At 40.8% G+C, this 13,043-nt stretch overlaps 1 protein-coding gene across 1 annotated transcript in view; it reads right to left on the reverse strand.

The window, feature by feature from the left end:
• LOC109482640 (netrin-G2-like) overlaps positions 1–1,174 on the reverse strand; it is an 18,740-nt gene extending 17,566 nt beyond the window's left edge. Inside the window, exon 1 of the mRNA XM_019785447.1 lies at positions 871–1,174. Within this exon, the coding sequence (XP_019641006.1) occupies positions 871–1,149 (279 nt within the window). The 5' untranslated portion in view covers positions 1,150–1,174. The remainder of the gene's footprint in view (positions 1–870) is intronic.
• Positions 1,175–13,043: the final 11,869 nt, after the last annotated feature.

Raw genomic sequence — 13,043 nt, forward strand, 5'->3', positions numbered from 1 at the left:
TAACATATTCTGGAAAATGAAGCACTGTCCGGGCATTACATCGCCGGAGTCGTATTGCTGTACTGAAGCATGTAGCTGAGCAAGATTGAATCGAGTCCGGGGGCAAAGTGAAGTTCGTAATAGGGTAGTTCTTACTGACTATATCTTATCCCCAAGCCCTTGTCACACATTCAGGACCAACTAAGGTTGCCTGAAGTTCAGGAACATTCAGACTATATTTTGTTTTACGCCTACTTTTCTACACGAATAGAATCGAATTTAAGTAAAGCAACGCTCCAATCTTTACTCCAAAACTCCATGAGCAAACCTCCTGCCCACTCTCGAATGCTTTTGAAACATTCGGCTGGCCCAGTTTAACAGTAGCAGAACTGGTCGACTACAAACCGACCTTGCTCCTAACCACTGGTTTCGGAGGGGTGTGTGGGGCGTTTGACTGATATTTTGTCGGCCATATTTGACTATGTGAGACAGGGGCTTCAGCTAAAGTTTCTTTTGAAGTTTGGAAGTAATGCTACGTAGTATGTTTTTACTAGCCGGTGAACACAAGCTCTTCGTCCGGCGCTCAGGGAGCGGCCCACCCCTAGAAAGCCGGCGTAAGGCAAGGTTCAGTCAGGCTATGTTTTTACGTGTACAATAAAAAACACAGAAAAGAAAGGTCCCGTTCCACTCTATGCAGAGCACAGGGGTGGTGCCCATCTCCATTTTCGTAGCCCTTGGGCGACACACATTTGTGCAAGGCACTACAGCAGGGGTAGCTGGTAGTGCTGTGTGTTTGACCTTCCCACACTCTTTCTTATATGTGCTGAGTGCTAAGCAGAGAAAGAAAACACAGATCGAAGACAAATACAGGAGTTACTAGAATCCACCTACCAGTGTGCAGAACTGACTGACGGGGAATCCACACGTGCTGTTGGCCGGGTCCACTCTAGGCACCGTCAACTTCGCCATGTCAATCACATTGGGTTGGCACGGTCGGTACTCCACCAGCCCCGTATTCACATCGATGGACTCACATGCCTGCGTGTTGTCTGTGCTGGGCACGGGTTGTGTGATAAGGACGCACGATGCTTGAGACGAGGCTAAGAGCAGCACTAACGCGTAGCCGACCCAGGAGGCTCGGAGTGAGGCTATGAAAGTTCCAAAGCCCATGGTGCCGTCACATATTACTTGTAGATAGCCTCAAAATTGACGTCAAGCAGTCAGGACTAACGCCGTCTCTGAAAAATATAGACAAGAAAAAAAATCGTATTCATCAACAATTTGAATGGTGTTTACATGTATGTCACACTCTGGTAGTATCTGCGAGAATACTGGCAAAGAGGAGGGGTCTATTGCTATCTATAGTCTAACATTTTCAACATTTCAAAATGTCAAACATTCCATCACATTACTGCAAGCTACCGTTTAAATAGTCTGTAATTGTCATAAAACCTAGATATTTTATTGTTGTACCTGCATATGATACTGAACATGGATCGCAGACTGTACCAGCAGAGACTGTGATCACGGTATCTCTACCGGCAGAATCTACCAGATAGTCTCATACTGACATATATGTATACACGGCTAAACTTGTTTGCAGGAAGAGTAGTATGGATATGGATGACCCCTCCATTTAATAAAAAAAAATCATGTTGTGACAAATTGCCTTTTCACGAATGATGTATGCAACATGGCCGTTTGTGAAGCACTTACAGACTATAACAGAACATCGGGATTTTGCGGATGCTCGTTAGGAATGGAAACATTTGATAAATATCCGCATTGAGAGTACCTTTGTCGACGGAATTGATGATTCAGTTGATGAAGAGGCGTAAATCAACCAATTGGGAACAGTAGGTATACGTCATTCAGGCACATACGGCAGTTGAAAAACTAAGTTGGTACGACAGAGACACCTTTTTTTATAGAATCCAGAAGGAGGCACGAAATAAAAATATTAAAGGCCATACGATAGTTGACCCTTAGGATTAAGGATTCACCAAACGTTGCAAAAGAAACACTCTACTTGGCTTTGATGGGCGTCCATCAGCGTGGCATCTTTGCCAGTTTCCCCAGTGTTCAAATACAAACAGATTGCCCTAGCGCAAAACCTAAACATCTCTCAAAGTGGTTGTGTTTCTAAGGATAATCCTACCAACCACTGTTGCTGTTGTAGAAGGCTCATGGTGCAATAGCCGATGGCTATATTGTGGTGCACCCAACGATTGCCTAGTTTGTTTTCTAAACTTAAGTATCCCCAGTTAAGATCATGCTTCCAGATTAACAAGATGAAACAATCCTTTGTAGGCAAACTAAAGCTTGGTAGATGCCACGGCGTCTCAATGATTTGCACAGTGGCATACCAGGTCAAGGTCTGCAGTTGGCGTTCATATAGTCTTGATTCTCATGCTTGCATGGATCATTGAGCTACTCGAATGCTAATCAATGTGACATTTTGCAATGGCAAAATGCCGCAACAAGACATGTGGGGCCAACTGGCGATTTCACGTGGCAGCTGCTTAAAACCGAAATAAGCTCATTGCGTACCCAAGGCACAGGCCATAAATTACATCCCATGTTTTTAACAAAACCCTTTTTAGCACAGCAAATTACTACTGTTTATTCTTACTCTAACACATTCGCATACATGGTGACAGGCACTCCAACCCTGTTCTACCACTTGCTACATAATGTTATCCAACACAACTGGGTGTCTGCTACAGCACCAGTTACTACGGTGACCGCGTTGGTTCAGGTCATTGACCCTATGTGTTTGGAGAAAAAGAATTTCTTGCTTATTTTTCATATGTCCATGAGTGAGTATATACAAATACTATATAACACTGTGGGACTCTACTATCAGCCTGTAAGCCGAGATACCACAATTTACAGAAACGTCCTGCATTTGGTTTATCAAGTAACTTTTCACCTAGTTAAAAGCACAGCCAACAAGGCAAAAACTTTGCCCATGAAAATTTCCTGGTTTGCCAAATCGAATGCAGGACTGAAGTCAAAAAGGACCGCGCCTACCAGATGGACGTGTCTATTTCCTCTAACAATTCATCCGGCATCTCTACCAGTGAGAACGACGGTGCTTTTACAATGTTGGCAGTCCAACAACCTGGAGTTATATAGAGACCTTGGCTTGTCTCTAACAAAACCTGCCATGTCGATGATCACACTTCTAAAGCAAGCAGAAGTTGCCACCTCGTCCACTCCTATTGTATCTGCTTGTCTGTCCATTGGTCCAACGATTAGGATTAAGTAGTGATACTTTACCACCGAGGCCTGTCAACGCCAATGGCAAACATGGCACCTCGAAAGCTGAGTAACGGTACTGTTGAAAAAGGCTATCTTTCGTTGGTGGCACCTGGCGAAGATAAGAGAACTAAAAGCACGCCATATCGAAGACGGCCTACAGCTCCGGCAATCATTTGATGGCGGGCAATGCATTTGTCAGCAAGGGTTACCTATCGGAGAGACAGCCAGTGTTTTGTTGAAGGACAACACAAAGCGTTATCTCTAATGCTGTATCTACTGATTCGTGTTTTAGGTGGGAAATTTGCTCAGTGCTAATGGATCCACAAAGTTAGAAGCTGTCAACCATGATCACCGCCATGTCTGATGGAAACGCAATACTACTTCCTTGTTAAGTGTTGTCAATTAACTAGTATAGTACAGAATACATATCTATACCATGTCGTTGATCTATTGTTTGAAGCATCATCAACCAAAGCAACATCACTGTGCATGACAACTGCGATTGTGGATCCCAGGTAAAATCCAAAATGTACTGACAAATGCAGTTTCGTAGCATGGCAGTCGAGTGTTTTGTATTCTTTTTTCAATCATTACATTGTAATATTGGTTTACAAATTACATTACGAAACGAAGAAGCGTCCTCCGTACATTCCCTATGCGTCTTTATTAGGCTGCCTTTGAACTTGACTAACAAAGAGTAGCCCCATTAGTTTTATAGCATATCAAACAGAATTACCTTCAGCGTGACTGGGGCAGTTATCTATTTCGGGAGGGTACTCGTGACCAATTTTAACGTCATTCATCATTATAATAAGTCTCCTTATGTACCCTTAAGCGTATCACAATATGCAAAATTTACGATGACCAAGCTAAACGAATGCAATTTTGTCTTTTGAAAGTTATGGCTTGCAACCTTTACGAGGTTACAAAGCCTTTGCGCACTGAAGAGTGCTTGATATCTTTTGCAATTACACAAAGCTCGTTTTCAGGAACATGAACTCTTTCACTATTTTTCACCCAAATTACATAAGAGGAGCGTTCGCTTTTACTTCGTCAAATCCCTCTCAAGGTCTGCAACACAAAGAAAGGGACGATGGGCGCCCATTATACGAGCTCCGAGATTGCCATCAGTATTTGTCTAAATGTAAACTTTGAACCCGGTACCCCTGAGGCAACTTTATCCCCGGGTTTGTCATAAGTATCATCTCTGGTGAGGAGCAACTACCTTAAACGTACCTAGAATGCTTATTTAAAAAAAATCTTCCAAGGATTTTGCTTTTTTCATAGGAAACTGTGGTTTATGGATTCTTTAATTTGATGAGTAAGCTACGACTATTAAGGCAAGACATATTTGCAATCCTAAGGCGTTCTTTAACACACCTATGCAAAAAGTAACTATTCATAATAATTTAGATCCAACTACATGTGATGGTAGAAGGGTCATAAAACTATAACAGTGTTAAAATCGGAAACAGTTTTCTTTCACACAACCAATTTTATCTCAACTATTGGTACTGACGTTTCGGTGTCTATCAGACACCTTCCTCAGAGCTTCTGTATGCTATACTTTACAAATGATAAAACTATTTTCGGAAGTTCTAAATCATTTAAGCTTCCTGCTAGCCGATTGTGCTATATGGTTGCGGTTGATGTTAGATCTACAATACTATGTGACTTGGCGTTGGTGAACAATCCAGGCATCTTCACACAGAATACACGACCTTGGGCGAAATGCGAAGCTACTTCCTACTTATTAGCATTCAAACCTGCACTGATGACACGGCAAGGTCAGCTGCTAAAAGAGTGATCAAGTGGAATCGAACATAACGGCCTCATCCTTGCAAATGGCTGACGTAAAAGGATAGCTTACCTCTTCAGACAAGCAAGATGCCAGGCTATCTGTCTTAGCTACAATGTCACCTCTAATAGCCTGTCCGGCTGCGCTCCGGCAGATAGGCCTACACCTTGCTCTCACATATCATTAAAAGGCATTGCCTGAAAGACACAAATTCCCGGACTATCTAAACTTACACTTCGCCCTTCGCATTCTGTCCAAAATGGATTTCTGTGACGTCACTGCTCAGCTGAAGATTGAAGATAAGAAGAAATACGCCTCCATTCACGGCAACATGCTAATGGCGATACGATATACATCTCTTACCGGGATCAACAAAATACGGGATATCGACACTATGAGCAGCTTCCAAGGTTATCTCAAGTGTTTGTCTTTTTTGCGGAAGTTTCTTGCAATTACGTCAACACCATTGTGTAGTTAGTGAGCGTTGGTTATAGAAGGGACTTATAGAGGAATATACGGAATTAAGTAGCTCGGTATGAAAAATAGAATACCTACGGACGAATTATCTACTTCCAAGCCACCCAAAACAATATTTCCGTCTCGAAAGGAAAAAGAAAGCAGGCCATTTTACTCTACAAGGGCAAGGCTTACATCAATATCAAAATCACAATGCACATATTGTAACTTTATTTGTGGTCACAGACGAAAAAATAAATTGTAGGGGTTGTTATGAACACTCTGATATGGTAACGACGTGTCCTTGTTTGACCTTTTCCTCGGTTAGTTTTAAGCAGCCCAGTAATGATAACACGTTCTAATCAGTCTAAGTGTGAGCCCAAGTCATTAGCCCTGAGTGGTCTTACGGAGGTGTCTACAGCTGCCTTCATTTTCTTCGCATCTCGTTGGTCTTTTTCAAAGATGACCAGCTGAGTCAAATTGCCTGTCTTCGTTATTTCTCGCGATTGTGCCCCCCTGGTAATGACAGAGGCCATTTTCAAAGTTAAGTCCGACCATTACCAGAGTAAAGACTTCGGCGTTTCTGAATACTAGGGCCATTTAAGTTACAGAATAGCAGTCGTTACATAAATGGAAAAACAACCGGATACTATGCTTCGTGCGTCTGCAATATTTGCACATGCTAATGATTTCATTGACATTTTTGTCTTTTTCCTTGACACTTTAAACAAAGACCCTATAGTTAACTACTTACTTTTACTTAAAAATAGAAACAATGTCATACATACTGTACTTAGTTTTAGCATGGTCATGCTTTTCCTCATAATTGATTTATTTAAATTGTTATTAGATAAATAAGGGAGGCCTTAATACAAGCACATTAAGAAACAGAGGATATATAGTATGACAATAACAGCACTAGTAGTTCACGACTATACAATACCTTTGAACGTTTCCAAAAATCACCAGGGACCTAGTTTTGATGGTGAAATTATGTCATACATGTCATATTAGCTAATACCCCTAGGTTATGTTGTTATGATACATGTACGTTTCGGATTGGGTTTTTTTCAAGAAAGTTCCCTGTAAAATATTAATGGGATAACTCCAGATATAGCTTTAGGCATTTGTCGGGGTCTTGAATTAACGCAAGGATTAGTGGGGAATTTTGTGGCGCCGCAAACGTCACACATGAGACAAGAGAAGACATTAATGTATCAAAGCATATCTCAAGAGAAGAAAGAAAAATTACAGTTAGTATCTCACTCCAGGCCACGTGGGTAGTGTTCACATTACATTCGGTAGGATGTGAGTTTTCAAAATGGTACTTGCTGTTTTTTCTACTTAGCACTCAGCATTCAGGATTATCCCAAATCTGTAGTGATTGCACAACTGCGTGGCCCACGGGCAATTGAACGGAAGATGAGCGCCGCCCTAGCTATGCAACATCTGGTGTGTGAAGCACTCACTCACTCACTCACTGTATGAAAAGTTCTTCGCAATGTCTACTTTCCACAAAGTGTCTGACCATGAGTTGAAAAATAATCTAAAAGTAAAATATGACGATATAACACACACAGCAACCGCCCAGTCCCTTATTGCCTTCTGTTCATAACACCCCGATGTATACTGCCGATTATTTTAATATTCCAGCTCGAATTTCATGATGTCAAAGGACTTATACACCCCAGACAGATAGCATGTTCTCACGGCTTTATTTGGCATCGTAACACGGAACATCTTTAAATAATTCAGACGTAATATAATGGACAGGGACAGGCACAAGCCGGGACCTCCCTGTCAGTATATCAGACAGTAAACCTTACGTAGCAGACATATGCTATAAACGTGACGGGGTCTTCCCTGTGCCTTTATTGTTCCTTGCCGATTTGTACGAAAAAAAGATTATAACCTTGAAGATCAATGCCAAAATGTAGGACATTGAGTACATAGCAGAATTCATCAACAACCGTTGCATATACATTACCGAACATCGGTCATCAGAGGTTAGTATTGATCCAGTGAAGGTCAGTCAAGTAATCTACAGCAGCCGTGATATTCTGGTTACCCTAAGTCAGACGCTACCACCGCTCTTCTCGCATAAATACTCCCCGCCATAAATAGACATCTTTATGATTGAATTCGATGAATAAGTTATAGTTCTTAGCTGGAGCAAAAAATTGGGGTTTTTGAACTCGACACAGAACGGCGAACCGTAATGGAACAAAGGTGCCGTTAAGGCAATGGACGGCAGGTTACCGTGAAGGATCAGACGTCACCATGTGTCTTCGGCAGCTTGCCGGGATGAGTTGTCATTATGGGTAAGCCACGGTCGACCCTAAGTGCCAAAAATGAATGTGCTGATTATTTCTTCGCACGTCTAATCAGTTTCTGCCAGAGGCAAACTTCACATTGACTAACTCAGGGTAACTTTTCTTAAAAAAAAAAGGACTTTGCTCGTTCTTTTGCCCAGCGCTTTTCCACTACCATACGGTCAGTGCAAAAGACATAAACCTACCAGATGAAACTTCACATGGACTTTCTTTTAAAAAGAATGACCCAACTCTACTCTGCTCGTTCTTTTTCCCAAAGCTTTTCCACAACCATACGGTCAGTACATAAGACATAAACCTGTCAAACATCGTTTAATGGTGTACCCATAGTCATTGATATTGGTCACGATCTGGAGCAGGCTTTTAGGAAAACGTCGATTCTCACGACATTCGTCAATCTATCAAATCATAATACTCCATCAGCTATACAATCAATCACGCATTCATCAGCAGCTTCTTTGTTGTTTTACGGGTTATATGGATACTCGGTCTGCCCGGTCACAACACGAAAAGTTGAGTTTACTTTGTAAACATTACCGGACTTTACATTGGTAGTGAATAAAAGTAAACTCCGGTAATGATCCAGAAAGGGACATTATGTAACATTTTTGCATTAAACATATCATTTGAAGAAATTTAAACCTTCGTGTGATCTTAATTTCCTTCCAATTTTCAACATAATTGACCAGAACATTTACTACACGTTCAAGGTATAAATAAGGAAAGAAGCGAAACATTTACGCAAAACGCTGTGGTGCGCATGACTTGCTCGTATCCAAAACTTTCTTCCGTAAAATATTTGAGTAAACTTGGGGCATCCTGAGCGTTTCCACATCAGGCTTTTGGCACACAGCGCTCGGGGATGTCATAAAATCCCTGCATATTCTGCACGTCAAGATCCAAATCTTTGAGTTATGACCTAGCTCTGCAGTAAAATACTATGAAATGAAAGAAGTATCGATTGGAGAACAAAGCCACTGAAACAATGGGGGGATCAAAAATGCTGTAGTAATTGACAGGTATGTTTATTGAAGGTGGGTGGAAGCTTCTGGAGTTTAAGCTCCAGTCCTAACTGCTGCCTCGTGACACGCACAATCATTGCAACCCATCGACCGAGCCGGGCGTGTTTGATGAGACAGTATATGCATAATTAATGCAGGGGAAATGTCGGATCACACCACTGGTCTTACAATGGGTTCCGTCTCAGGAATCGGAATGTCGATAGTGTTACAATGGCTCTGATTTGGTCCCGGTTGGGGACTGTAAAGGTGCTAAGTGAGGGATTGAATGTCAATGCCGGTAGGGACATGTTGGGTGAACTCGTGGAACGCCGGAGGTAGAATCTTTTTTTTTTATTCCAAAGTTTCATGACTAGACATGGTAACGGCACACTGGAGTTTATCAACTTATTTTATGCCGCCAATAACCCAGAGGAGAACCCAGAGGACAAGTACAGGACAGGAAAATACTCATTTTCACCGGAGTTGAGTGAGGAAAGTTGTGTAAAGTGCCGTTCCCAAGGGCACAAGATCGGTGGCCTGTCAGGCTCGAACCCGGGGCCTCTTGGTTACCATTACGCAAGTTGCGTAGATGAATCTGGTCTCAACGTTTTAGACGTTTTATCCGTAATTTACGTTGGCTAAGGGACCAAGGTACAAGGTTATTCAGATCATATCAGTAGCATGAGGAAACCACTAGCTACATACAAACTTGTACCTTTGCAACGTTACAATGAAATATTTTAAATTTCTAAGTACAACCTTTCAAACGTTTTTGTCCTTGACTTTTCTTATAAAAATGAGGTTTAGCACTGGCAGATATTGCCAACAATGTGTGGTCGTAGAATCTATTTCAATGATAAAAAATATAGAATGATAGCAATGTCCGATAGGTAATAAACTTATGTTTTCTTTGTTTTTGAAAACAAAATCTGGAACTTATAGTGGAAAAATACGCATAGTTGGTATACATACATTAAAATAATGACATAAGAAGCTCATTTTAACCGTTTGTTTCATTACTGATCTTAAAGGCCGCCACTAATTGCATGTTACAGCAATAACGGACGGCAGTTAGGCCGTGGATAATCTGGTCCAGTATTCAGGCAGAAATTGATCGAAACTGCAGTCTAGACAAAAGAACATAGCCGGGAAGGCCAAATAAATTGCTCTCAGCCCGCAGCTTATTGTAAATTAAGATGATTGATTTTAAGAGTAGAGAAATAAAAAAAAAGTATTGTTGAGCGGCTCTGCTGGGGGAGGGGGGATGTATAACAGGCTGAAATCTCCGATTCCTTGCTCTGCTTTCAATTATATTAACATCAATGAATGAAAGACCTTTATTGCACATTTATGCTCTTTCGAGCTAAGTACAGGTCATGAAGACAAACTAATAATACTATTGTTTACAGGATCGACTTCTTCTCGCTTCTTAAAACAATTGTAGATGAATGAACATATAGAACTTGCAAAACACGGCTTGTCTAATTTCATAAGATATATAAATTTGTCTAAACTATTCAAATATTTAAAACTAGGAAACTTATTTTGAATACAGTTAAAAAGAATATTTCGCTCGCTATTGTATAAAGAGCAATCTACAACAAAATGACACTCGTCTTCTATCTTATCTAAATCACAATATCGGCAAATTCTTTGCTGCAAGGGAATGTGGTTGTGTCTGCCTTTTTCTATGTGGAGTTTGTGAGAGCTAATCCTGAGTTTCGTGATGGCTGTTCTGTGTTTGATGTTAGGAATCTTTAGATAATCCTCCTCGAGGTAAGTGTTTTTTAATAATCTATATGTTCTTAGCTTGTTGTTGTTACGCATCTCCATTGTGGAAGATTGAAAATACATGTCTTTTAAACGTTGGTGGACGGATGGAATAATCAATAAACATTAATACATAGCATCATCCAACTCTTTCAGGTTACATCTCCTAACATTGTGAGATTGCAAATAACCCACTAACCTGCCTAAAATAATTTGATTACCAACAACAATGCACATAACACTATCAGCTAATGTATTTACCCATGCATAAAGGAGTTTGATGTTGTATAGAAAAAGTTCGGTAGACATCATTTTACACATCTAGCATTTACTCCATTTTTCTTCCTGGTTACGGACTTCGAGCATACATCACTAACCATCCCGAATAATAATAGAAGTAGAACATTCTCTTCTAAGCTTATTGGGAAAGACAGACCACCCAGCTATATGCGCAGCACGGCATCAATCATATTAAAAGTTTATCGATACCAGGTAGTTGCCATGACCCAAAACTAAGATAAGGCAACGCAATATATCTTCATCTTATAGGCATAACCAGGACGTACCGTTACCACCATCTGCAGCAATTTACCCTACTTCGAATCGCAAGTTGTTGGATACAAGACGTAATGACACTTATACGACTCTCTACAGATTAATTCTAAACGCACTGATGGAAGCCAATTTACAACCTCAGCAATATTTTACCCAATATGAAGCGTTAACTGTGTAAGTTCGTAGGTGCAACCGTGGTATAAATTTCCGTCAGATCCGGTTACTTTGCTGGAGATGTGTATATAGTGGTACGCTTCATGGATATATATTTTGCCGTTTATTGCTCTTCGACGCCATGTATGAGAATCAGGGTAGAACGAATGACCTCCAAAATGATTCACTTATTGAGAAAATTCGTATATTTCTAATCACCAAGTTTTCGACATTCCGCCTTCGTGTGAATAGTTATTACATTTGCATTAAATGCCCAATGCATGGCTACGCTTTCCCAGCAAGTTATGCTTGTCTTGGTGATGCAAGTAAAAACGAGACACAAATGCGAAATCCGTTTCTGATATGTATATACATAAATCTCTTGTCACTTCCTTTTGGTCAGAGCTTGAAATACTGGGTGCAGATCATGTGAACCTAAACTTGAAGCTGTGTCCATAATTTTGGACAGTTGTCCTGCTTCCTATAGTGTGTATGGTTATGTACTCTAGTATATTTTACATTTATGTGTTATGAAAAATAATGAAACCTTTGTTGTCAAACTTTTAGTTGGAAATAGAATTTCAAGTTCTAAGAGAGGCATCATGTTGACGTCATGCACATGTTAATTTTAAGGTTATGTGCACAGGTGCAACTGCCATTATAAGTATTTTGAACCCTGCTGGCCATGGTAGATTCACGTTGTTAAATTATCTCAGATTTATCTAGAATAAGTTTTAGGATTGTTGAAGTGCATCTTGTGACTGCTGCAGAAATAGAATGCAGTAATCAGATCAATATCAACTGTGACTACCACTATATTATTTTGATCGATGGCTTGCGGTGGGGATTTGGACTAAGCCCTTTAGGTGTGCAAATCCCAGTAACCAGACGTTTGTCGCCATTGTTATCGCTCTATCTACCTGCCTGGCTCTCCGCTCGTTGTTGGCCTTCGGGTATCTCTGTTTGCATGCTGCCGAGGGAATACATACAAACTTTTGGGACGTTGTGGGACGTGCCGAATTATTTCCAAATGCCGTTTTAACATTTTTCAAAAACCCAAACCTGTGCGCAAATGAGTATGATGTTTCTGTGCTTCATTCTATTACACTAACCAGGGTCAAAACCCTGTCAATCAAGAGAAACTCGATCTCCACCCGCTCACATTGGAACCCAAACATACAAACTCTCCCCAAACCAGAGCCGCCCAAATCAATACCTCCGTCCTAGAGGTAATTATATCTAGCGACAATAGCGGTACTTCTACGCATTAGACAGCAGGTTCTGTACCATTGTGCCCAAGAGGTTGGCTTTATACTCCTTAACCTCAGAAGATTCTTTGGAGAAAAAAAGGAAAAATCCCCTGCAATTTCCAACTTCCTAAATGTCAATGGAAACAAAAGATCACTGTCTTCGCAAGGCGTTTCAAACTGAGCCCTTCGTGTTTCCAATTCTCCATTATGACACCTACCTACATTAGGAGATTTTATCGACCACAAAAATGACCTCTGTTATTTAAACCTTTATTAGAACCCCGAGCCTAAAATCGAAACGTCATCTATATGCATATTACTGAAAAACCATCGCGCTGGAAAGTGTCGTTTCGAAAATAGCCCGACCATTGTCCAGGAAAATGCACCGAAAAATGAGAGAGCTATCCGTATAGCAGCTGTGCTGTAACGTATTGTGGTCGGTAGGATCAGTCTTAATAAGCCTAAAGTGTAAAAGTGCCGCGAT

Source organism: Branchiostoma belcheri, unplaced genomic scaffold, assembly GCF_001625305.1.
Source record: "Branchiostoma belcheri isolate BF01 breed outbred unplaced genomic scaffold, Haploidv18h27 scaffold6, whole genome shotgun sequence".
NCBI lineage: Eukaryota > Metazoa > Chordata > Leptocardii > Amphioxiformes > Branchiostomatidae > Branchiostoma > Branchiostoma belcheri.